At 43.6% G+C, this 26,111-nt stretch overlaps 1 protein-coding gene across 1 annotated transcript in view; it reads left to right on the top strand.

Annotated features, from left to right (window-relative positions):
- Positions 1–26,111, top strand: part of LOC109870572 (PH and SEC7 domain-containing protein 1) — a 110,346-nt gene that overhangs the window by 48,196 nt on the left and 36,039 nt on the right. The window contains exons 6-10 of the mRNA XM_020461142.2: positions 9,389–9,577; positions 10,044–10,124; positions 10,531–10,643; positions 11,743–11,801; positions 13,618–13,707. Coding sequence (XP_020316731.2) covers positions 9,389–9,577; positions 10,044–10,124; positions 10,531–10,643; positions 11,743–11,801; positions 13,618–13,707 — 532 coding nt within the window. The remainder of the gene's footprint in view (positions 1–9,388; positions 9,578–10,043; positions 10,125–10,530; positions 10,644–11,742; positions 11,802–13,617; positions 13,708–26,111) is intronic.

Genomic DNA, 26,111 nt, shown 5'->3' with positions numbered 1-26,111 from the left:
TAGACTGCGCTTCTCGCCCACTTGACACATCAAAGTAGCTCAAGAAACATTCCTGAATGAAGCCCTGATAATCCACATACCTAACGATAACGGACAACTGCAAGCAGACTGGTGGCACCATAGGTCCCAGAGCAGCCCCCTAAGGGCCTGGAGTTTTTCCTTATATGTTAACCTAACAAGGAAAACTCTGAGCCCTATAAGGTATGACCGTGATTATTCAGTTGTAAAAAGGTTTTATATGGGCTATGACGGGACCAGTTTTTTCTAATCAAGTCTCAAGGTTTTAAAAGAAATCCTGAAAAAAAGTGTCACTGCGAGGGGGGTGAACACATTCAAACTGCAGCTACCTTATATTTGTTCATATAAATTATATTTAGACTAGATTCGGAGGGGGATTTCCTCTACCCAGACAACTGACAGACAATAGAACTCACAGGGCTAAGCTTGCTTTATGCATGTTTGCATCATGCAGGCCTATGCAATTGTAGGCATTACTTTTTTAAATGACACATCTGCCATCACTATTATATTGATTGATTCATTCCAGGTAATAATTTTCTCCTGACAAACAAATGGACTACAAATTCATAGCGTTACCAATTAGTTACCCTGACCAGATGGACAGGGCGCATAGTGTTAGAAGCGGTAGGTTCAGGAGCAGGAGAGCAAGGAAGTCCCAGTAGCACAATCATTTATTGAAAGTCCCAACACAACAACAACAGGTGGGGAAACACACCCACCGAAGTCGCCACACACAGGGAAATAATGTAACACACGGAGGAGAAACCTCTACTCCTAATTACAGTCCAAACGGTACCGTGAGAAAAAAGAAAAAAACGTGGCGCAAACAGCAAATAATCCCGCACAAAGAGGCAGGCAACGGAGGTTAATAAACCCACCCCGAAATGAACTAAAAGGACACAAGTGTAAAACAAACCAAAAAGACAGACAGACAAACGAAAAGGAAAAATGGATCGGTAGCAGCTAGTAGGCCAGCGATGACGACCGCGAGCACCGCCCGAACAGGGAGTGGAGAACTAATAAGAGCAGCTGCATACAGCCTATGTGTCGTGACACAGTCGTGACACATAGGCTGTATGCAGCTGCTCTTATTGGTAGCCTACAGTTGATCAGACTGAAAAATAGTATTGTTTTCATCCCATACAGCATGTCAGATTTCTAATGTTTAGGTGTCAACTGGGCTGCTGCAACATTTATGTCATGAGTTTTTGCTTATGTCTGTCCGGAGTGATTATGTGTTATCTTTGAAAGTGCAAAGCCTACTTGAGCCCACACGAAAAAATGTGCTGCATCAACCTCTCTCTTTAATCTAACGTTTGATGGAAGGTATCAAATAATTCAGCATTGTTTTCGGCATCCCAGAAGTGATGTTCAGCATGTAAAGTATCATAACATGCAATTACAGGTGGCTTGATAATGGGCTCCCTGTATACATTTGATACCAGTTGGTATTGAACGCCCTCACCTTTTCACCGTTCTTCATTAAACTGATCTCAGGCAGAGGTAGACCCTCACTTTTAATTCACTCCTTTTCTGTGTACCCCAGTGAATGATAGGGGTTCTTTAAAAAAAATGTCCACCACCTTTTTGGTAGTGTTAGCCATTCTGGCAGAGAAAACTGCACACTTGCGCTGGTAGCTAGAACCCCCATAATGCTCTGTGGCACAATCCCAATACAACATACTAGGTTCATCCTACATCTATGATTGGATGGACAACATGTCAGCTCATACTGCAAAAGCTTTGATTGATTCCTGACATTTAATCCCAGTAAGAATTCCCTGTTTTAGGCCAGTTAGGATCACCACCTTATTTTAAGAATGTGAAATGTCAGAATAATAGTAGGGAGAATGACATATTGCAGCTTTTATTTCTTTCACTACACTCCCAGTGGGTCAGAGGTTTACATACACTCAATTAGTATTTGGTAGCATTGCCTTTACATTGTTTAACTTGGGTCAAACGTTTTGGGTAGCCTTCCACAAGCTTCCCACAATAAATTGGGTGAATTTTGACCCATTCCTCCTGACAGAGCTGGTGTAACTGAGTCATGTTTGTGGGCCTCCTTGCTCGCACACGCTTTTTTAGTTATGCCCACAAGTTTTCCATAGGATTGAGGTCAGGGCTTTGTGATGGCCATTCCAATACCTTGACTTTGTTATCCTTAAGCCATTTTGCCACAACTTTGGAAGTATGCTTGGGGTCATTGTTCATTTGGAAGACCCATTTGCGACCAAGCTTTAACTTCCTGACTGATGTCTTGAGATGTTGCTTCAATATATCCACTTAATTTTCCTTCCTCGTGATGTGCACCAGTCCCTCCTGCAGCAAAGCACCACCTGCCACCACGTGCTTCACGGTTGGGATGGTGTTCTTCGGCTTGCAAGCCTCCCCCTTTTTCCTCCAAACATAACGATGGTCATTATTGCCAAACAGTTCGATTTTTGTTTCATCAGACCAGAGGACATTTCTCCAAAAAAGTACGATCTTTGTCCCCATGTGCTGTTGCAAACTGTAGTCTGGCTTTTTTATGACGGTTTTGGAGCAGTGGCTTCTTAATTGCTGAGCGGCTTTTCAGGTTATGTTGATATAGGACTCGTTTTACTGTGGATGTAGATACTTTTGTACCAGTTTCCTCCAGCATCTTCACAAGGTCCTTTGCTGTTGTTCTGGGGTTGGTTTGCACTTTTCGCACAAAAGTACGTTCATCTCTAGTAGAAAGAACACGTCTCCTTCCTGAGCGGTATGATGGTTGTGTGGTCCCATGGTGTTTATACTTGCACACTATTGTTTGTACAGATGAACGTGGTACCTTCAGGCATTTGGAAATTGCTCCCAAGGATGAACCAGACTTGTGGAGGTCTACAATTTTTTTCTGAGGTCTTGACTGATTTCTTTTGATTTTCCCACAATGTCAAGCAAAGAGGCACTGAGTTTGAAGATAGGCCTTGAAATACATCCACAGGTACACCTCCAATTGACACAAATGATGTCAATTAGCCTATCAGATGCTTCTAAAGCCATTACATAATGTTATGTAATTTTCCAAGCTGTTTAAGGGCACAGTCAACTTAGTGTATGTAAACCTCTGACCCACTGGAATTGTGATACAGTGAAATAACCTGTCTGTAAACAATTGTTGGAAAAAGGACTTGTGTCATGGACAAAGTAGATGTCCTAACTGACTTACCAAAACTATAGTTTGTTAACAAGAAATTTGTGGAGTGGTTGAAAAACAAGTTATTGTTATTATTATTGACTCCAACCAAGTGTATGTAAACTTCTGACTTCAACTGCATGTACTGTCACTGTGGGGACGACATCATCAATGCACTTATTGATGAAGCCAGTGACTCAATGCCATCGGAAGAATTGCGGAACATAGTACAGTCTTTGCTAGCAAAACAGTCCTGTAGGTAACATCTACTTTCTTATTGACTGAGTCACTGGTGCGTCCTGCTTTAATTTTTGCTTGTAAGCAGGAATCAGGAGGATAGAATTTTGTGATGAAACAAACGTATGTGTAGTTGAATTTATTCCGGCACTGTGTGACTGTTGTCTTTTTGCTGTCGCTGCCTTATTGTATATCACGGTGGCAAATGAACGACTGTGTTATAGAGCAAACAATGCAATTATCACAACATAGGTTGTAATATGGCTTTTTATTGGCTTGGCTTCCCCAGTGATGTTACCCACACACCGTTACTGCCTATTCTATGTGTCTGGTAAATATTTACATTGTGCTGGTATTGCAAATATTGCAGAGGGCTTGTCCACTCCATAATGTGATAAGAGTTGGAATTTCACCCTTTGCCACCCCACCCCTCCCTCACAACTCCCAAGTGGCGAAGTGGTCTAAGGCAGTGCATCTCAGTGCAAGTTGCGTCACTGCAGTCCCTGGTTGAAGTCCAGGCTGCATCACATCCGGCCGTGATTGGGAGTCCCATAGGGCGGCGCAGAATTGGTCCAGTGTCGCCTGGGTTTGGCCGGGGTAGGCCGTCATTGTAAATAAGAATTTGTTCTTCACTGACTTGCCTAGTTAAATAAAGGTTAAACAAAGGTAGAAATCTCCCTTTTGAGATGTTTTATGCCATTAAACAGATGCCCATTGTGTAGAACTGCTCATTTAGACAGACGAGGGGGTCCAATTATGTGGCAGTCTGATGGCCTTGAGATAGAAGCTGTTTTTCAGTCTCTCGGTCCCAGCTTTGATGCACCTGTACTGACCTCGCCTTCTGGATGACAGCGGGGTGAACAGGCAGTGGCTCGGTTGGTTGTTGTCCTTGATGATCTTTATGGCCTTCCTGTAACATGGTGTAGGTGTCCTGGAGGGCAGGTAGTTTGCCCCCGGTGATGCGTTGTGCAGTCCTCACTACCCTCTGGAGAGCCTTACGGTTGTGGGCGGAACAGTTGCCGTACCAGGCGGTGATACAGCCCGCCAGGATGCTCTCGATTGTGCATCTGTAGAAGTTTGTGAGTGCTTTTGGTGACAAGCCGAATTTCTTCAGCCTCCTGAGGTTGAAGAGGCGCTGCTGCGCCTTCTTCACGATGCTGTCTGTGTGGGTGGACCAATTCAGTTTGTCTGTGATGTGTATGCCGAGGAACTTAAAACTTGCTACCCTCTCCACTACTGTTCCATCGATGTGGATAGGGGGGTGTTCCCTCTGCTGTTTCCTGAAGTCCACAATCATCTCCTTAGTTTTGTTGACGTTGAGTGTGAGGTTATTTTCCTGACACCACACTCTGAGGGCCCTCACGTCCTCCCTGTAGGCCGTCTCGTCGTTGTTGGTAATCAAGCCTACCACTGTTGTGTCGTCCGTAAACTTGATGATTGAGTTGGAGGCTTGCGTGGCCACGCAGTCGTGGGTGAACAGGAAGTACAGGAGAGGGCTCAGAACGCACCCTTGTGGGGCCCCAGTGTTGAGGATCAGCGGGGTGGAGATGTTGTTGCCTACCCTCACCACCTGGGGGCGGCCCGTCAGGAAGTCCAGTACCCAGTTGCACAGGGCGGGGTCGAGACCCAGGGTCTCGAGCTTGATGACGAGCTTGGAGGGTACTATGGTGTTAAATGCCGAGCTGTAGTCGATGAACAGCATTCTCACATAGGTATTCCTCTTGTCCAGATGCATCGTCTGTGGACCTATTTGGGCGGTAAGCAAATTGGAGTGGGTCTAGGGTGTCAGGTAGGGTGGAGGTGATATGGTCCTTGACTAGTCTCTCAAAGCACTTCATGATGACGGAAGTGAGTGCTACGGGGCGGTAGTCGTTTAGCTCAGTTACCTTAGCTTTCTTAGGAACAGGAACAATGGTGGCCCTCTTGAAGCATGTGGGAACAGCAGACTGGGATAGGGATTGATTGAATATGTCAGTAAACACACCAGCCAGCTGGTCTGCACATGCTCTGAGGGCGCGGCTGGGGATGCCATCTGGGCCTGCAGCCTTGCGAGGGTTAACACGTTTAAATGTTTTACTCACCTCGGCTGCAGTGAAGTTGAGGCCGCATGTTTTGGTTGCAGGCCGTGAAAGTGGCACTGTATTGTCCTCAAAGCGGGCAAAAAAGTTATTTAGTCTGCCTGGGAGCAAGACATCCTGGTCCGTGACGGGGCTGGTTTTCTTTTTGTAATCCGTGATTGACTGTAGACCCTGCCACATACCTCTTGAGTCTGAGCCGTTGAATTGAGATTCTACTTTGTCTCTATACTGACGCTTAGCTTGTTTGATTGCCTTGCGGAGGGAATAGCTACACTGTTTGTATTCGGTCATGTTTCCGGTCACCTTGCCCTGATTAAAAGCAGTGGTTTGCGCTTTCAGTTTCTCGCGAATGCTGCCATCAATCCACGGTTTCTGGTTTGGGAATGTTTTAATCGTTGCTATGGGAACGACATCTTCAACGCACATTCTAATGAACTCGCACACCGAATCAGCGTATTCGTCAATGTTGTTGTCTGACGCAATACGAAACATATCCCAGTCCACGTGATGGAAGCAGTCTTGGAGCGTGGAATCAGATTGGTCGGACCAGCGTTGAACAGACCTCAGCGTGGGAGCTTCTTGTTTTAGTTTCTGTCTGTAGGCAGGGATCAACAAAATGGAATCGTGGTCAGCTTTTCCCGAAAGGAGGGCGGGGCAGGGCCTTATATGCGTCGCGGAAGTTAGAATAGCAGTGATCCAAGGTTTTGCCAGCCCTGGTTGCGCAATCGATATGCTGATACAATTTAGGGAGTCTTGTTTTCAGATTAGCCTTGTTAAAATCCCCAGCTACAATGAATGCAGTCTCAGGATGTATGGATTCCAGTTTGCAAAGAGTCAAATAAAGTTCATTCAGAGCCATCGATGTGTCTGCTTGGGGGGGAATATATACGGCTGTGATTATAATCAAAGAGAATTCCCTTGGTAGATAATGCGGTCGACATTTGATTGTGATGAATTCTAAATCAGGTGAACAGAAGGACTTGAGTTCCTGTATATTGTTGTGACCACACCACATCTCGTTAGCCATAAGGCTTTTCCTGACACCACACTCTGAGGGCCCTCACGTCCTCCCTGTAGGCCGTCTCGTCGTTGTTGGTAATCAAGCCTACCACTGTTGTGTCGTCCGTAAACTTGATGATTGAGTTGGAGGCTTGCGTGGCCACGCAGTCGTGGGTGAACAGGAAGTACAGGAGAGGGCTCAGAACGCACCCTTGTGGGGCCCCAGTGTTGAGGATCAGCGGGGTGGAGATGTTGTTGCCTACCCTCACCACCTGGGGGCGGCCCGTCAGGAAGTCCAGTACCCAGTTGCACAAAAAGACAAAACAAACTCACTTAAAAAGTCAGCACTCTCTCCCTGTGGTCCACGAACAGTCTGCTAATCAAACCATGTCCACCTTAAATCACTTTCCTCTTCTTACCAGAAAGATGTTTGTTTCTGTCGGCGCGATGCGTGGAGAAACCAGCTGGCTGCACCGACTCCGATAGCGTCTCTCCTGTGAGCCATGATGCCTCTGATGTCCCTCTGGAATGCTACCCTTGCTCGGATTTCATCAACCTTGTTGTCAAGAGACTGGACATTGGCGAGAAGTATACTGGGGAGTGGTGCACGATGTGCCCGTCTCCGGAGTCTGACCAGAAGACCGCTACGTTGCATACAGTAAACTGGCACTTCAACAATGGCTGGTGCTCACAATAGGCCTCTCTAATCCATGTATGTATTCCATGTGTGTTTATCAACCAGGATTCACACCCAGCACTAACACACCTGATGGAAATACTGTCAAAGGATTAATGATACGTTTAATAGTTGGATCAGGTGTGTGAGTACGGAGCTGGAACAAAAATGTTTCACCCTGTCGGTCTCCGGGGCTGAGGAATATAACCTAATTCCTTTCCCTGAATACTAAATCATTGTTGTGGAAAGAGAGAACAATAATATTTGTTGTGATTTGTTAATAATAGCATCATATTCATATTATAGCACCATAGCCACAGGAAGTCGTTTGGGGGTGGCGATGCTGACATTTGTTTTGGTCTGTGCTCCAGATGGCTATATTGGTCTGCTAATACAGGACTAGTAAAGGCCCAATATTATTTAATTCCAATTTATCAGAGGGTGCGGCAGCATCCTCATCATCCCTACTTCCCGCGGCTATTTATAGCACACACCTATATAGTTTATCAATGGAAGTTTCCCCTGGCACTATTTTTCTTTGTTTTACTTTGTGTGATTATATCTCTATTACGAGTCAAGGTGGACAGAATGTATACCTCATCCAAAGGATGTACCTATTGACTGTGAGTATTTGGGATGAGGGAGAGTGGGATGTTGGGAGAGAGAGGGAAGAAGAGATTTTGAGTGAAAGGCAGTCCAAGTTCCGTGCCATGCTTAGATCCCAAGGTCTGCAGGGGACGTTGCAAAAGTTTACACAGCGTGAGAGGGGGGTGATAAAGAGAGAGAGAGGGCGGAGTGAAGAGGGGAAACAGAAACAAACAGAAAGAGAAAAAGAAAGACGATAAGTTTTGTTCAGCAGTGCCTCTTTATCTTGTCTTATCTTAGGAAAGGAGAGAGGGGAAAAAAACTAAAATGAATGAAACAACCCAGACTTACTAATCACCTTTGTACAACTGTGGGTCTTTGCGAAAACTAATGGGAGTGACTTGCTAGATGACACTTAGGGCTTATGGGGCTATAGATTCCAGGTGATGCACTGTACTAGCACTAGCTATCACATTGAGGTAGAGGGAAGGTGGTGATGCAATCAAGCCGGGGGGCCTGGGCAGGGACAAGGGGGGATCAGGGAGGTTGGTAGGGTGACTAGTTTGAGACACTTAAACAGGGAGGGGACAAGTACGACAGTGAAGAACCGCTCTGTGTTCTGTTGCCGTGGCTCACTTGAAGACGATACAGTATGTACCTTTGTACTCGCCACTCAAACTCACAGTCGAGGTGATAGCCCTGTACCGGCCTGCAGCTCCAACTGTGTGACTGACTGATTATCAACTTTTCTTAGAATGCTTGTGCTTTACAGTTACTGTAGCTGCTGTCCAGAAAGCACACCATAGTACACCAAAACATTTAGTAGCTGATGTGCTTCTTTTGCCTGGCTCCAAATAATACAGGGGTGTCTGGTCATTGATCAGTAACGTTGCCATTCATTCAGCTAATAAAATGGCCTGTTTGCTCTGTGGAGGTAAGTATGACTCAGGGATGATAAGAAAGTCTGGATGTGCTGTGCTTGTGTTATTTTTCTGGTAGTCTGGGTAAAGTATGTGAGTGTGTGTTTCAGTGGCATGGTCCTCTATCATTTTAAAACCATTTAATACTAACAGATAGAACTCACGGGTCTTAATTCCGTTATCTTCCATTTTTTAAAGTTCTATCCTTGTTCCAAGGTGACATAAAATGCTTCAATTATTATCACAGTATATTTCAGATATAGTATGGCCTGCACTCCTGAACCTTCTAATACTTTCAAGGGAGCTTAATAAGTGGGAGAAAGAGACAGGGAGTTACAGAAAGAGGTTGTATAATGTATTAATATACTGTATTATCATTGTGTCATACCAAAAGTAAACATTGCCCTACAATAGTGAAGGTTCTAGTTATTTTCTTTTTCAATAGACCTGACTAGACAGGATTTCTGTAAGCATTTACAATGCTGCTGAGAAGAAATGAACCACATCCTCATTCATAAACCCATCCCCTCACTCTTTCTCTCTTCCTCCCACTCCCTCTCTCTCTCCCTGTCCTCTCTTGTTCTCTACCCCCTCCCTCTTTATCCACCTCCATCTCTTTCTTTCTCTCTCTCTCTCTCTCTACTCATCTCTCCTTCTCTTTCCCCCTACTCCTTGTAACCCCCTACTCTTTTTCTGTCCCTCTCTCCCCCTTCAGGGAAAAGGCTCGTCTGGCGACAGACTCAGAGCTGGACCAGGACCTCAGTGAGCTGCTGGGCCTGGGGAGCAACGACACCCTCACCAATGGTAACCGTGCCAACGGGGAGGCCGCTAAGCGCCTGGCCAAACGCCTCTTCACCCTGGACGGCTTCAGGAAGTCCGACGTGGCCCGCCACCTCAGCAAAAAGTGAGCACCTGGCAACTAGCCTTTGTGTGTTATCAATCACTCTCTTTACTATGCGCTGCTATACATTGTCAATGTACAGTGCCTTGCGAAAGTATTCGGCCCCCTTGAACTTTGCGACCTTTTGCCACATTTCAGGCTTCAAACATAAAGATATAAAACTGTATTATTTTGTGAAGAATCAACAACAAGTGGGACACAATCATGAAGTGGAACGACATTTATTGGGGCTATATACTGGGGCTGAATAATTTTGCACGCCCAATTTTTCAGTTTTTGATTTGTTAAAAAAGTTTGAAATATCCAATAAATGTCGTGATAAGCCTGGTTTGGAACTTATCTTAAACCTCTGTCTTCTGTGTGACTGGGAAAGCTGGTATCTGATTAACATACATGTCTCTCTCTCTCTCTCTCTCTCTCACTCTCTCTCATTCTCTCTCTCACTCTCTCTCACTCTCTCTCACCCCAGCAATGACTTCAGTTGTATGGTTGCAGAAGAGTATCTACACTTCTTTAACTTCAAGGGTCTTGCTGTGGACCAAGCTCTGAGGTGAGGAGTTCAGACTGACTGACTTGATCAATGTGAAAAACAAACACGTTTTCCATAAATTGGTTCTTTCTGACTGGATTTCTAGACATTACAAACATTGTTTTGGAAACGTTGCCTTAAAAGGGATACTGGGCTTCATTTTGTGTTCCATTGATCCAGTCACTGTAGTTAGTATATGGTAATACTGCTCTCTGGTGGCAAGTTGAGTGATTGCAGCTTAATAGGCCAATAGTGTTTATAGCACATAAATAACACTCCTAAATCAATTAATCAAGGGCTTGGTGATTAATTAAGTAGTTGAATGAGATGAATAAGTGCGTAATGAGGTGCGTTTCCGCTGGTCTGGAACTTAAAAATGGCCAAACAGTGTAATCCGGCTTAATGTGTGTGTGTATGTGTGTTCCAGAGCCTTTCTCAGACAGTTTTCCCTGATGGGGGAGACTCAGGAGAGAGAGCGGGTGCTGGCTCACTTCTCCAGGAGATACCTGCACTGTAACCCCAAACTTATACCCTCTGAGGGTAAGAGGACAGTACTGTCTAATGTCTACTATATAAGTTACTATAGAAATATGGCAGCTCAGTCGTCATGTTAATAGATGCAGTGGTGTAAAGTACTTTACTTTACTATTTATATAAAAAATATTTTACCTCACTACATTCCTGTTTTCTCCCCAATTTCGTGGTATCCAATTGGTAGTTACAGTCTTGTCTCATCGCTGCAACTCCCGTACGGACTCGGGAGAGGCGAAGCTCGAGAGCTATGCGTCCTGCGAATCACAACCCAACCAAGCCACACTTCTTCTTGACACAATGCCCACTTAACCCGGAAGCCAGCTGTACCAATGTGTCGGAGGAAACACCGTACACCTGGCTACCGTGTCATCGTGCACTGCGCCCGGCCAGCCACAGGAGTTGCTAGTGCAAGATGGGACAAGGACATCTCTGCCGGCCAAACCCTCCCCTAACCCGGACGACACTGGGCCAATTTTGCCGCCGCCCTATGGTTCTCCCGATCGCGGCCGACTGCGACAGAGCCTGTACTCGAACCCAGAATCTCTAGTGGCACAGCTAGCACTGCGATGCAGTGCCTTAGACCACTTCACTACATTCCTAAAGAAAATAATGTACTTTTTACTCCATGCATTTTCCCTGACACCCAAAAGTACTTAAGTTATATTCTGAATTGCTTAGCAGGACTGGAAAATGTTCCAATTCACGCACTTATCAATAGAGCATCCCTGGTCATCCCTACTGACTTTGATCTGGCGGACTCACGAAATACACATGCTTCGTTTGTAAGTTATGTCCAAGTGTTGGGGCGAGACCCTGGCTATCCGTAAATAAATAAAAAAACATGAAAATTGTGCAATCTGGTTTGCTTAATATGATCAATTTGAAATGATTTATACTTTTACTTTTGATACTTTTGATATTTTTGCAATTACATTTACTTTTGATACTTAAATATATTTGAAACCAAATACTTTTAGACTTTTACTCAAGTAGTATTTTACTGGGTTACTTTTCATTTCCTACAAAGGTATCTTTACTTTTACTCAAGTATGAAAATTGGGTACTTTTTCCACCACTGAATATGATGGATATGTTTCTTATCCAGATGGTGTCCATACCTTGACCTGTGCCCTGATGCTGCTAAACACAGACCTGCATGGCCATGTAAGTAGAGTTCAGTCTGTGTGTGTGCGTGCGTGTGCGCACGTGTGTGTGTGTGCGTGCGTATTAGGTTCAGCCTAGAGTTTAGAGTAGAGACAATTTTCAGAGATCCATCCCCCCAGGCTCCACTGACTCAGTACAATGGTAGTTATGGGGGAAAAGCCCCAGACTGATTGAAGGCTGATCTGGGACCAGCCTCCTGATTACAATGTGCTCCACACACTACCATAAATCCAGTCCATATCAAGCTGTAGACTGATTTCAGTACAACTCTAAATCTAGGCAATCTACAGCTGCATGGTGTGATGTGCAGCCTCTGCAAATGATTACAGATAGTTAAGTCAGAGCCATTTATATAATATATGGATACATTTAGCTCTGATTGAAGGGGCTAGAGCTAGCTGGATGAAAAACCCACTCTCTCTATTGAGAGATGCCAGGCTGATATACAGCCTTCAGTGTATTCACCCCCCTCGACTTATTCCACATTTTGTAGTCTTACAACCTGAATTCAATTTGCAGTCAATATATACTTATGTAAATGAAATATTTCTGTATTTCATTTTCAATACATTGCAAACATTTCTAAAAACATATTTCCACTTTGTCATTATGGGGTGTTGTGTGTAGATGGGTGAGAATGTTTCAGGCTGTAACAGGCTGTAACACAAACAAATTTGGAAAAAGTGAAGAGGTATGATTACTTTCTGAAGGCACTGTAGCCCTGTGCTTCATCATCATCATTCATCATCATAGTCACCAATGTCGTCATCATCATCATCAATCATCCTGATCATCATAGTCTCCTGCATCTTCTTCTTCCTCTTTATCGTCATTGACTCTTTTCATCAATATTTCCGCTATCTGTGAAAGTCCTCAGCCTGAAGTGTCTCCACTTGCGCTGCCGAATAGCTAGATTTTTGATGGCAGGACTGAGTAAGACACTTCAGGAGGGTGGTGACGTGTGTTTGTGAGGCAGAGGTCCTGGGTTGAGCTTCGGTATGAGCCGAATCAGGAGGAAGTGATACTCGCTCAGCAAGCAGCTGAGCCTTTGCACAGTCTTCCTCTTAACACTCTTAACACTCTCAGCTCAGCTAGATTAAATCATTTGGATGAGGTCCCTTAAAATAATTTCTTCCCATAACATCCTTCAAAGATGAATTCTAATATAGCTGTCAGAGAGCTGCAGAAGGTCTGATGAATTGTAAAAATCTGTGAAAGTATTTGTGGTTCAAATATTTTTGATGACTGATATTAGTGATACTTTTAAAGATTATATGTATATATAGCATAGTAGTCTCGGGAATCCCAGAGCTAGGGCAACAGTACTAGGTCTGGAAAGGGTCTGGATAGGTCTGGATTTTCTTGGCCAATTCAGGGAGGGGGCTCTTCAGGCAGACAACTCTTCCAACAAATCACACGTTTGGCGTAGACGGGCTTCAAAATAATCCCCTCTGAAACATGACCGAGGTGGACATGCAATGCGGACGCAGATGGCTAGGCACATTTTTTCCACAGTCAGTCAGTGGTTGTAAACTTGTAATGCTAACTTCATGGCACATGCAAACTACTCACCTGCAAAAATACACTAATTGAAAATATCCTCCGAGAGCTCCATCTAGCTAACTATCGGAAATGTTTATAGCAGAGCTCTGGACGGATGTTGAGGCACCCAACTCCGCCCTTTCGTCTCTCTCAAATTGGTGTTGGCTTAAGTACAGACATGTACTATATGCTGGAAAATTGGTACATTGTGGGAGGCAACCCGTCTGAGAGAGACTAATAGCATAGAGTAAGTACTGTGTGTCATATTTTTCAGAACATTGGCAAAAGGATGTCCTGCACACAGTTCATTGGCAACCTGGAGGGTCTGAATGAGGGTCAAGACTTTTCCAAAGACCTTCTGAAGGTGAGTCACTGTACTGTACATTGCTATAAACACGCACACAAGCACACAAACATACGCATACACACATGTGCACATGCACCCAAGCACATACACACTGATGGACATGGACACACAGACACAAGCCACAGCGAGTGTGTTTGTGTGTCCTGCTGAGTGCTTTGTGTTGTTGTGCCATGGTACAGTAGCTCGGCCAGCTGGCCTCCGTGTGTCCCATGAGTCCACCTACCACGGCTCTGCCTCGGTCACCATTTCCTGTAGCACACTTCGGCATGGCGCGGGGCGGGGTGGTGTGGGTTGGTGGAGGCTAATTGTTATGTTGTCTATAAGACATACTGCACATCCCCTCCGGGGCATCTGCGCTCAAGATCAGACAATATTAGATTATGATATTAGGTTATTCCTGTTGTTGGCAACATAATGGGATTAGGTCCATCTGGGGGACTTAATTTAGAACCCACAGGCACACTAGTGGATGCCAGATGAGCTAAATCAGTGGGTTGCCTGCTGTTGACATGGCTAATGATGATGCGTTTTATTAATTTTGTCTGCAAAGTGTTCCCTCAACACAATTCCCCAGAGCATAAGTCAACAAGTTGAAATTATATATCTATAATACATGAGAGGGAGTATGGAATATTTTTTGCCCAGAAATTAAGGGGTATGAATTCTAAAACAACTGCTTTTTGCATGTGAGAGAACTAGAGAGACATACAGAGACATACAGAGAGACAGAGAGACTTCTTGTTGCCACAAGTAAATAGCAACCAGTGAAGAACAAACACCATTGTAAATACATATTTATGTTTATTTACCCTTTTGTACTTTCACTGTTTGCACATTTGTAATGCCTTTATTCTTTTGGAACTTTGTGAGTGTAATGTTTACTGTTAATTTTTGTTTATTATCTACTTCACTTGCTTTGGCAATGTTAACCAAATGTTAATTTGGCAATGTTAACAATAAAGTGCTTAAATTGACATTGAATTGAGAGAGAGAGACAGAATGACATTACTTTCAGACAAAATTACAGCTTACTTGAACAGAGCAATACTCAAACATGAGGCATCAAAGCCCAACAAACTGCATGCTATTAAGAAATGCTATAGATTAAAGAAATAGTGTAGAAATCTACCAAAGAACAATTGGCCAAAAACAAATCCAATCCCTCCTAGATGACATTCTGGGCAAAATGTTTATTGTAATAGTGAAGGTGTTAACTTAGCAGTTGAATGCTTGAACAGTATATTTGTCATATCAAATGTTTTAAAAAATACTAGCAGAATTTTTATTTTTTTAAATGACAGCATATTTAAGGGCACAAGGCGAGACCTAAATGCAGACACAGGAGGCAGATGGTAGAACTCCGACATATATTATAACAAAGCAGTGGCGTGCCGTGGGCCGGTGGCCTGGGCCTTCAGTGAAGTTCTACACAGTCCCACCCGAATTAATCCACCTCTTATTACCATCATTATGGTGCCATGGCTCTAGACACTACACATTTAGACAGAAACGCAGTTTAACCAGGCGTTGCGCCACCTTGAAATTGACATTTTTATTCAGAGAATTGCAGGGGAAGAGTATGATACCTTTTCATTGTGCAGCTTCGTTGCCCTGCGCGCTTGTTCGTTGAGCTGTAGATTCACTCGGGTGTCCCCAAAAGTTTTCAAAAGCACCATTGCTTGTAAGTGCCCAGCCGTACTTTGGTGTCTCGTTGCTGCCTTGGTTAGACAACTCAAGTTTGCAAAGCCAGTGTGGCTCCAAACACCAAATCGATCACTTGCAAATAATAGGCATTCCCAGCAGTACAGTTTACAGTGCTTCTCGGAGCCTGTGAGCCATTGATAGCGCTCGTAGTTGGAACTTTGAAAGTGGCGAACAAACCCCTTTCCCGCCTGTGACAGGCTTTGTAGCGTCGGCGTCGACCTCTCCTGACAATGTCTAACTTTTCTTGAAAAGTTTGTCTTGAGAATGGTGTTATAATTATATCCTCGACCAAATTGATATCTTCTCCTTCCGCCATTGTGGGTTGAAAAAACAGCTTAGTAGTACGCAAATTAATTCGTTTATCAAATTCAGTTTCCTAGTTCTGAGATTCTGCATAGACCTGCCTCTCAATATTGGTAATCCAATCAAAAGACGTGCACGCACTACGCCTGCTAGCTGGCTCCTGTGTAACACTGGAGCCAGCCAGCAGGCGTACAATAGCCAACTCTAAAGCTGATTGGTTGACACTAAATTTGACTTTCCATTCATTTTAAGCTACAAGCGCCCGCACTGTTGATTCTGAAGGCCTGAGGGCAGATTTTAGACCCCTGGCAACACATGATGGCTGAATATGATTGGATAAAAGATCTAACATAAAGACCAGCCCTCCAAATCTCAACCTGGGGCTGGAAGCAGTGCAACCAAGAGGAAAGCTATGAAATTAAGAGTATAACTCTTACTCTGGGGAATAATTTAATACATATTTGTGGGAAAATATATTTTAAAAATATATATATTCTGATGATGTTTAGGCCAGCAGAGAAGGCCTTGCTGGTCCTGACGGCCCACCACTGTAACAAAGGGAGTAGGCAAAAGCAGGTCGGGGACAGGCGAGAGTTCATAAACCAGGTCCAAACAGTACCAGATGATAGTCTCGAGGTCAGGCCAGGCAGGGGTCAGAAACCAGATCCGAGTCCACAACAGTACAAGAGGATATGCAGGCTGTTAGTCAGAACAGTCAGAGTGGTCAGGCAGGCGGGTACGCAGTCAGGACAGGCAAGGGTTGAAACCAGGAGGACTAGAAACAAACAGAGATTGGGAAAAACAGGAGCAAGGAAAACCGCTAGTTGTCTTGGTAAACAAGACAAACTGGCACAGAGAGACAGGAAACACAGGGATAAATTCAAAAATGCTTTTGACTCAATTTGGCATAAATTAATTCCAGACACCATTGCCCTAGAGGATACAAACAATCACACATACCTCAGCCTAAACATCAGCACCACAGGCAACTAGAAAACATCAGCACCACAGGAAACTAGCAAACATCAGCACCAAAGGAAACTAGCAAACATCAGCACCACAGGTAACTAGCAAACATCAGCACCACAGGTAACTAGCAAACATCAACACCACAGGTAACTAGCAAACATCAGCACCACAGATAACTAGCAAACATCAGCACCAGAGGTAACTAGCAAACGTCAGCACCACAGGTAACTTCCACAAGGCGGTGAACAATCTCAGAGGCAAGAAGGGCCTTCTACGCCATCAAAAGGAGCATACAATTTGACACCCCAATTAGGATCTGGCAAAAAATACTCCAATCAGTTATAGAACTCATTGCCGTCTATGGCAGTAAGGTCTGGGGTCCACTCACCAACCAAGAACGAACTAAATGGGAAAAACACCCAATTGAGACTCTGCATGCAGAGTCCTGAAAGATATCCCCAGAGTACAACGCAAAACCCCTAATAATGCATGCAGAGCAGAAATAGGACTATACCTGCCCACTAATTATCCAAATCCAGAAAAGAGCCATTAAATTCCAGAACCACCTAAAGGAATGCGATGCCCAAACCTTCCATCACAAAACCCTAACATTGAAGGAGATGAACACCTCAGCCAACTGGTTCTGGGGCTCTGTTCACAAATACAAACAAACCACACGGAGCACCAGGGCAGCAACACAATTAGACCCAACCAAATTAAAAACTACTTCAAGACTGTTGGAAAAGCATTCCAGGTGAAGCTGGTTGAGAGAATGCCAAGCATGTGCAAAGCTGTCATCAAGGCAAAGGGTGGCTGCTTTGAAGATTTTTTGGTTACTACATCATTCCATATGTGTTATTTCATAGTTTTGATGTCTTCACTATTAATCTACAATGTAGAAAATAGTACAAATAAATAAAAACCCTTGAAGGAGTAGGTGTGTCCAAACTTTTGACTGGTACAGTATATATAGATATATATGTCAGTATTACACTCAAATTACACAAGCCCACAAAAAATGTGAACACAAACTGGATCTGTTAGGTTGGATGCAGTCTATCAACAGTGCCATCTGTTTTGTCACCAAAGCCCAATATGCTACCCACCACTGCGACCTGTATGCTCTCGTTGGCTGGTCCTCGCTTCATACTCATCGCCAAACCCACTGGCTCCAGGTTATCTACAAGTCTTTGCTAGGTAAAGCCCCGCCTTATCTCAGCTCACTGGTCACCATAGCAGCACCAACCCGTAGCACACGCTCCAGCAGGCATATCTCACTAGTCACCCCCAAAGCCAATTCCTCCTTTGGCTACCTTTCCTTCCAGTTCTCTGCTGCCAATGATTGGAATGAACTGCAATAATCACTGAAGCTGGAGACTCATATCTCCCTCACTAGCTTTAAGCACCGGCTGGCAGAGCAGCTCACAGATCCCTGCACCTGTACATAGCCCATCTGCTTGCACATTCATCTTCTGCACATTATCACTTCAGTGTTTAATTGGTATATTGTAATTACTTTGCGACCCTGGCCTATTTATTGCCTTACCTCCCTTATCTTACCTCATTTGCACACACTGTATATAGACTTTTTCTACTGTATTATTGACTGTACGTTTGTTTATTCCATGTGTAACTCTGTGTTGTTGTATGTGTCGTACTGCTTTTCTCTATCTTGGCCAGGTCGCAGTAGTAAATGAGAACTTGTTCTCAACTAGCCTACCTGGTTAAATAAAGGTGAAATAAAACAAATTAAATAGGTGAAATACCAATCGTAAAATGTGTTACCTGCTGCCACGAGAAAAGGTCAACCATTGGCTCAGAAACATCCATGTGAATATAACCTATATCAAATCAAGTCAAAGTTTATTTGTCACGTACGCCGAATACAACAGGTACTTCACCTTACAGTGAGATGCGTACTAACAAGCCCTAACCAACAGTGCAATTTTTAAGTTAAAAATAAGTATTACGTAAACAATAGATAAGTAAAGAAATAAAACAAATCTGTAAATTGACAGTGAAAATAACAGTAGCGAGGCTATATACTGGTGGTAGCGGGATAGAGTCAATGTGCGGGGGCACCGATTAGTTGGGCTAATTGAGGTAATGGAAGGGGGGGGGGACACAATGCAAATAGTCCGGGTAGCCATTTGATTACCTGTTCAGGAGTCTTTTGGCTTTGGGGTAAATGCTGTTGAGAAGCCTTTTGGTCCCAGACTTGGTGCGGTAGCAGAGAGAACAGTCTATGACTGGGGTGGCTGGGGTCTTTGACAATGTGTAGAGGTGCTGGATGGCAGGAAGCTTAGCCCCAGTGATGTACTGGGCCTTAAGCACTACCCTCTGTAGTGCCTTGCGGTCGGAGGCCGAGCAGTTGCTGTACCAGGCAGTGATGCAACCAGTGCTCTCGATGTTGCAGCTGTAGAACCTTTTGAGGTGCTGAGGACCATGCCAAATCTTTTTAGTTTCCTGAGGGGGAAGAGGTATTGTCGTGTCCTCTTCACGACTGTCTTGGTGTGTTTGGACCATTCTAGTTTGTTGTCGATGTGAACACCAAGGAACTTGAAGCTCTCAACGTGCCTATTTATTTCCCCCGTCGTTTGAAATACTTTCTAATATTCTAACACCGTACATAGTTTATGTAACATTTTAAATGTTATGCTACATTTTTTAACCGCAAATATTATAATATTTAACATGTTGTTATTCTCTTGAAACTTTTTCTGTGTGTAACGTTTACTGTTAATGTCACATTTTTTGGGGGTCTTTGTTTTGTTTAATTTGCCTTGTTGGTTTTTAGTCGTTGTTTTGTTTATTGTTTATTGCACTTGCTTAAACACTTTTCCCATGCCAATAAAGCCCCTTTGAATTTAATTGAATTGAGAGCGATAGAGAGAGAGAGGGAAAGCAGAGGAATAAGCCCATTGACTTGGGGTAGCTTTTTTATTAATGCCATCAAGGAAGTCTTTTAAAATCAGGCTCTCCTGCCCACTCTCTCTGACTTTCCTTTCTCTCTCCCTCTCTTTCTCTAACTCTTCAAAAGTTTTCCCTACCCGCTCTCCATCTCTCCATTTCTAAATCTTCTGGTCACTTTTTTTTCTCTATGCTTTGCTCTCGTTTTCTGTCTTTCTCACCTTTTGCTTTGTCACTGTAAATGCTCCCTCACCTACTTTCACACCCACTCCCACTTCTCTGCCCCATCCCCCTCCTGACTTATCCTTCAATAACTTCCTTCTGACTGAATGAATGTCATGCCGATTCCCTGTTATCTGCTTCATATCCCTAGTCTCCTTCCCTCCTTTTCCTGCTTTCTCATTTCCCCCTCCATATCTGGAATGCATCCCTGCTCAGCACAGAGTTCACATAATCATAATAATTTTCCATTATATACACACAAACACACACATGAACACACACACAAGGGCGCACTTGAATGCACACACACACACACACACACACATATATGTGCATGCATAGACACACACATACAAACACACACACACACGCTGCTATGTGTCTCATACTGGGCCAACCTGAGCCTGACATCTGCACCAAGTGGGGGCTCAATCCATCCAATTTCACTCATTCTCTCATTCTGTCTCTGTCTCTTTATTTCATACTCTCATTCTGTCTCTCTCCACTTCTAGCTCTCTCTTTTAATGCTCTCTCCTTCTCTCTTCCCCCCCTCTCTCTCTCTCGTGCCTGCTCTCGCTCTCGCTCTCGCTCCCATTTTCAGTATAGCACCATTTTGCCAGCACCGCAGCACCACACACCATGCCACCCTCTCACTCTTTGCCTACTCTCTTTCTCCTCCCTCCCTCCCTTTTTCTTGAGATTCAAAGTGTTTTATTTCCGGCGGTATGAAATAGAAGTGACCCCCGGAGGAGGCAAACCTATGTGCTGCTCTTCTCTTCTCTTCTATCTCTGACATTACACTCTCTCTCTCTCTCACCATCTTTCTCTTTCCCTGCTACAGTACTTCCATTCCTCAACCCCCTAATACTAAGCAGCTCATGGCCAGTCTTCTATTTTTTCCTTTCCCCCTTTCCCCATACTCTCTTTCTCTCCTCTAGCTCTTTCTCCTTTCTCCTTGTGCACTCATTCTGTTATGCATATTTTATTTATTGTGAAGTAAGGCGGCATGTTGTATCGTTGTTTGTTTATTTGTTTATGTACATATATATTCATGTTCAACTATTTTATAGAGACTCTGTCTTGTATCTAGAGTACTGTAGAATCGAATATAAAAAATCACATAGATCTCATATCTCCAAAGATACATAGTTATATAGAGTATAGAGGTGGGTAAGGTGATAAACATGTGCATATGTGGTACAGTATATGGATGTACAATATAGCATGGAGAATACCTTTGTCACGTCCTGACCTTTATTTTCCTTTGTTTTGTCTTTATTTAGTATGGTCAGGGCGTGAGTTGGGGTGGGCAGTCTATGTTTTGTGTTTCTGTGTTTGGCCTGATATGGTTCTCAATCAGAGGCAGGTGTTAGTCGTTGTCTCTAATTGGGAACCATATTTAGGTAGCCTGTTTTGTCATTGTGGGTGGTGGGTGATTGTCTATGTTAGTTGCTTGTGGCAGCACAGTTCTTATAGCTTCACAGTCGTTTTTCGTTTTGTGTTCAGCGCTCAGTGCTTTAATTAAAATATCATCGTGAACACATACCACGCCGTATCTTGGTCCGATCCTTACTCCTCTTCAGACGAAGAGGAGGAAATCTGCCGTTACAACCTTTTGCATCCAAAATACTGGAAAAACACACGGATCACATTCAGTTATACAGATTACAGACAAATGTGAGGTGATCTTTTGGGGGGGGATTTCCATACGTGCTGTATGTTGAGGTATGGCTGGGAGGGACAGTGTACACAGAGGGGTACTAAACTGAACCCTCCAACTACAGCTGAAATCAGGAACCAGGTGGCTTATTTAATTCATTCTCTTATTCTCTCTCTCTCCTTCTTGCTCTCTATTTAACTCTCTAACTATCTTTCTCACTAACTTTCTCTCTCCTTCTCTTTCTCTCTCACTCTCTCTCCATCCCCCTCTCTCTCTTTCTCGCCCGCTCTCTTTCTCGTCAATGCCGCTTTCTCAGATTAAACCCAGTGATATGTTTCCCGTTAACATTACAATAAAGGGACAGAATGGAGAAATCTCCTGTACTGTGCAAATAGCTGGCTATGGTGTCACACTGCTCTCATTTATTTTTGTATAAACCAAATAAAAGCATGAAAAAGGTGACATGGCTGGTGGCCCATGGGTCTGTTAAGAATGTTTTTAAAGATTTTGGCTCAATTTCTCTGTTATACTAATCTGTAATGAGCCTTTGACTGACCAGTGGGCAATGGCCAGCCCCCCTATCAAGATGGGCTGGCCTGGTTTTCTGATAGGCTGAGTTGAGGTCACGCAAACTCACATTCAAAGTCAAATGTAGGATCAGCAAAGAAACCTGCTCCAACTCTGTCATCAGTTAGACAGCCAAGATCATGGATTGTAAAAAACAGAAAGGGTGCCTATAAACTTAGAAAGTGCACATTGTGCATGGTCACCTCACTCAAAATGTCATGTTTTTGGGGCGGCTAAAACCATGATTTGGTCAAACAGTAAAGTGCATTATCCTGAAAGTGTCTGCCCTGCCCCGCCCCTCTACCTGTGCACTCACTGGGGCCTGCTGCTGTGAAAAACGAGCCACTCTCCTATCCCCACCAGCGCTCAAGAGAAAAATGTTTCTGATCGTATAACATTTCAAAATGCAATTGCAGGATAAACACAGCTTTGGAAGCTTTGTCCTCTTGTCCCTGATGAAGGGACAAGACCCTTCCCTACCTACCTTTCTGTAGGTAGGGTTGAAGTCGGAAGTTTACATACACCTTAGCCAATTCCTGACATTTAGTCCTATAAATAATTCCCTGTCTTAATTCAGTTTGCATCACCACTTTATTTTAAGAATGTGAAATGTCAGAATAATAGTAGAGAGAACGCTTTCTTTCAGCTTTTAATTCTTTCATCACATTCCCAGTGGGTCAGACACTCAATTAATATTTGGTAGCATTGCCTTTAAATTGTTTAACTTGGGTCAAACGTTTCGGGTAGCTGTCCACAAGCTTCCCACAATAAGATGGGTGAATTTTGGCCCATTCCCATTCCTCCTGACAGAGCTGGTGTAACTGAGTCAGGTTTGTAGGCAACTGCAAAGTTTTTTTAGCACATACATTTACTGTTGGATGAATACATACCTACCAGCAGTGGGCATTATATTTAAAGTTAGCGATCTAGTTCGTGTGTTTTGAGTTTCCACTTCCTCAGGTGTTGAACCCCAAAGGAATTAGCCTATGCTATTAGTTAGTGCACATAAATATCTCAATTGAACAACAACAGAAATCTGGAAATTCTGGAGTCCTATTATGATAGTAAAATATAGCAACTATAGTTGCCCAAAATTCACAGCCATCACTGGATTAGGTTTCACATCAAAATATCTTGAACCATGCATTCCTGCTTGGACGTGTTGGATAAAAACAAACATATTTCTTGAATACCTCAGTAGTCTATTTATTATACTTCCTAATAAAGCACTATGAATGACTTTATAAGAAGGTTACCTGACCTAATCATGGGCTGGTGCCACCAACTGTAAAAGTTAGTGGCACCAGTGACACGAGGGGAAAATGTTAGTCTGGAGCCGTGTAATAATAATTAACACTTAGGTTAGGTGTTGATTCAGAGGAACACATACAGTATGACGGGTACTGATTTGCAGTATAGTCGAAGTTGTTAGCGTGGTTTTCATAAAGCATGACAGACAGACAGACAGACAGACAGACAGACAGACAGACAGACAGACAGACAGACAGACAGACAGACAGACAGACAGACAGACAGACAGACAGACAGACAGACAGACAGACAGACAACAAGAAGATGCACAGAGCGACAGCAGAGAAGATGCTGAGACAGAGACAGAAATCCTGTACTGTACTTGCAATGTTGTGTTCCAGCACTACTGCCTGTATCTAAAGAGGGTGTGTAGGGTCAGGGTATACAGTGGGGCAAAAAAGTATTTAGTCAGACACCAATTGTGCAAGTTCTCCCACTTAAAAAGATGAGAGAGGCCTGTAATTTTCATCATAGGTACACTTCAACTATGACAGACAAAATGAGGGGAAAAAATCGAGAAAATCACGTTGTAGGATTTTTAATGAATTTATTTGCAAATTATGGTGGAACATTAGTATTTGGTCAATAACAAAAGTTTATCTCAATACTTTGTTATATACCCTTTGTTGTCAATGACAGAGGTCAAACGTTTTCTGTAAGTCTTCACAAGGTTTTCACACACTGTTGCTGGTATTTTGGCCTATTCCTCCATGCAGATCTCCTCTAGAGCAGTGATGGTTTGGGGCTGTTGCTGTGAAACACGGACTTTCAACTCCCTCCAAAGATTTTCTATGGGGTTGAGATCTGGGGACTGGCTAGGCCACTCCAGGACCTTGAAATGCTTCTTACGAAGCCACTCCTTCGTTGCCCGGGCGGTGTGTTCGGGATCATTGTCATGCTGAAAGACCCAGCCACGTTACATCTTCAATGCCCTTGCTGATGGAAGGAGGTTTTCACTCAAAATCTCATGATACATGGCCCGGTTCATTCTTTACTTTACACGGATTAGTCGTCCTGGTCTCTTTGCAGAAAAACAGCCCCAAAGCATGATGTTTCCACCCCCATGCTTCACAGTAGGTATGGTGTTCTTTGGATGCAACTCAGCATTCTTTGTCCTCCAAACACGACGAGTTGAGTTTTTACCAAAAAGTTTTGGTTTCATCTGACCATATGACATTCTCACAATCTTCTTCTGGATCATCCAAATGCTCTCTAGCAAACTTCAGACGGGCCTGGACATGTACTGGCTTAAGCAGGGGGACACGTCTGGCACTGCAGGATTTGAGTCCCTGGCGGCGTAGTGTGTTACTGATGGCAGGCTTTGTTACTTTGGTCCCAGCTCTCTGCAGGTCATTCACTAGGTCCCCCCGTGTGGTTCTTGTGATCATTTTGACCCCACGGGGTGAGATGTTGCGTGGAGCCCCAGATCGAGGGAGATTATCAGTGGTCTTGTATGTCTTCCATTTCCTAATAATTGCTCCCACAGTTGATTTATTCAAACCAAGCTGCTTACCTATTGCAGATTCAGTCTTCCCAGCTTGGTGCAGGTCTACAATTTTGTTTCTGGTGTCCTTTGACAGCTCTTTGGTCTTGGCCATAGTGGAGTTTGGAGTGTGACTGTTTGAGGTTGTGGACAGGTGTCTTTTATACTGATAACAAGTTCAAACAGGTGCCATTAATACAGGTAACGAGTGGAGGACAGAGGAGCCTCTTAAAGAAGAAGTTACAGGTCTGTGAGAGCCAGAAATCTTGCTTGTTTGTAGGTGACCAAATACTTATTTTCCACCATAATTTGCAAATAAATTCATTCAAAATCCTACAATGTGATTTTCTGGATTTTTTTTCCCCATTTTGTCTGTCATAGTTGAAGTGTACCTATGATGAAAATTACAGGCCTCTCTCATCTTTTTAAGTGGGAGAACTTGTGGCTGACTAAATACTTTTTTGCCCCACTCTATGTGTGGGGATGGGTTGTGTGTGTGCTGAGCTCACACATTCTTGCAGGTTACTTATACACCCCCCCCCCCCCCCCTCAGTGTTCAATCAGGGTATTAGACAGACATAACTTTCCTATCAGCAATTCTAGGAAAGGATTAGTGTTGTGCATTGGGGTTGTGCCGCAGAGCATCATGGGGGTTCTATGTGTTGAAATGTGCAAGTTCTAGATAAATGGTTGAAATAATTCCTGTCTCCCATCTCATCATTTTTGAATTGTTATAAAGATGTTCTTATGAATCCCCCCCCCAGACATAACAAAATATTGGTGAGGAAGTCTGAACCTACAGAAACGATTATATCCAGAATAAGTTGTTTTTTACACGTTTTAAACTGTTATTTTACATGGTACAGTCTAGGCTAATGTTAGCACAGTGTATTGCTAGCAGAGGCAAGTGCATAGATGAGCTAGCTAAAGGCCTGCACAGACTGTAAACATTTTGCCATCTTATGACATGATTTTGCTGTCCCAGATCAAATTTCCCCGTTGTGGGCCAATTCTTTCGTCGTAAACAATTGCTGGAAATTTTGGTTTGTTCAGTGTGACAGGGTTTGGGTCTGCCAATTAAGTACCACTTCGTGCAGTCGTAGTCTCCGACAAAGTTTTGGCAGTGTCAGAAGCCAATCCCAGTGACTGACCAATAGGAACACGGTAGCACTGAGTATTATTGTGAATAGTCAGATTAATATAATAGTTTGATTTAAATGTTTACATATTTTTCAAAAAAGAAAGAATACGAAATAAGAAAGATTTCCCTAA

Source organism: Oncorhynchus kisutch, linkage group LG25 (assembly GCF_002021735.2).
Source record: "Oncorhynchus kisutch isolate 150728-3 linkage group LG25, Okis_V2, whole genome shotgun sequence".
NCBI classification, from domain to species: Eukaryota; Metazoa; Chordata; class Actinopteri; order Salmoniformes; family Salmonidae; genus Oncorhynchus; species Oncorhynchus kisutch.
The sequence above is the reverse complement of the archived record's forward strand: the minus strand, read 5'-3'. Positions and strand labels throughout refer to the sequence as shown.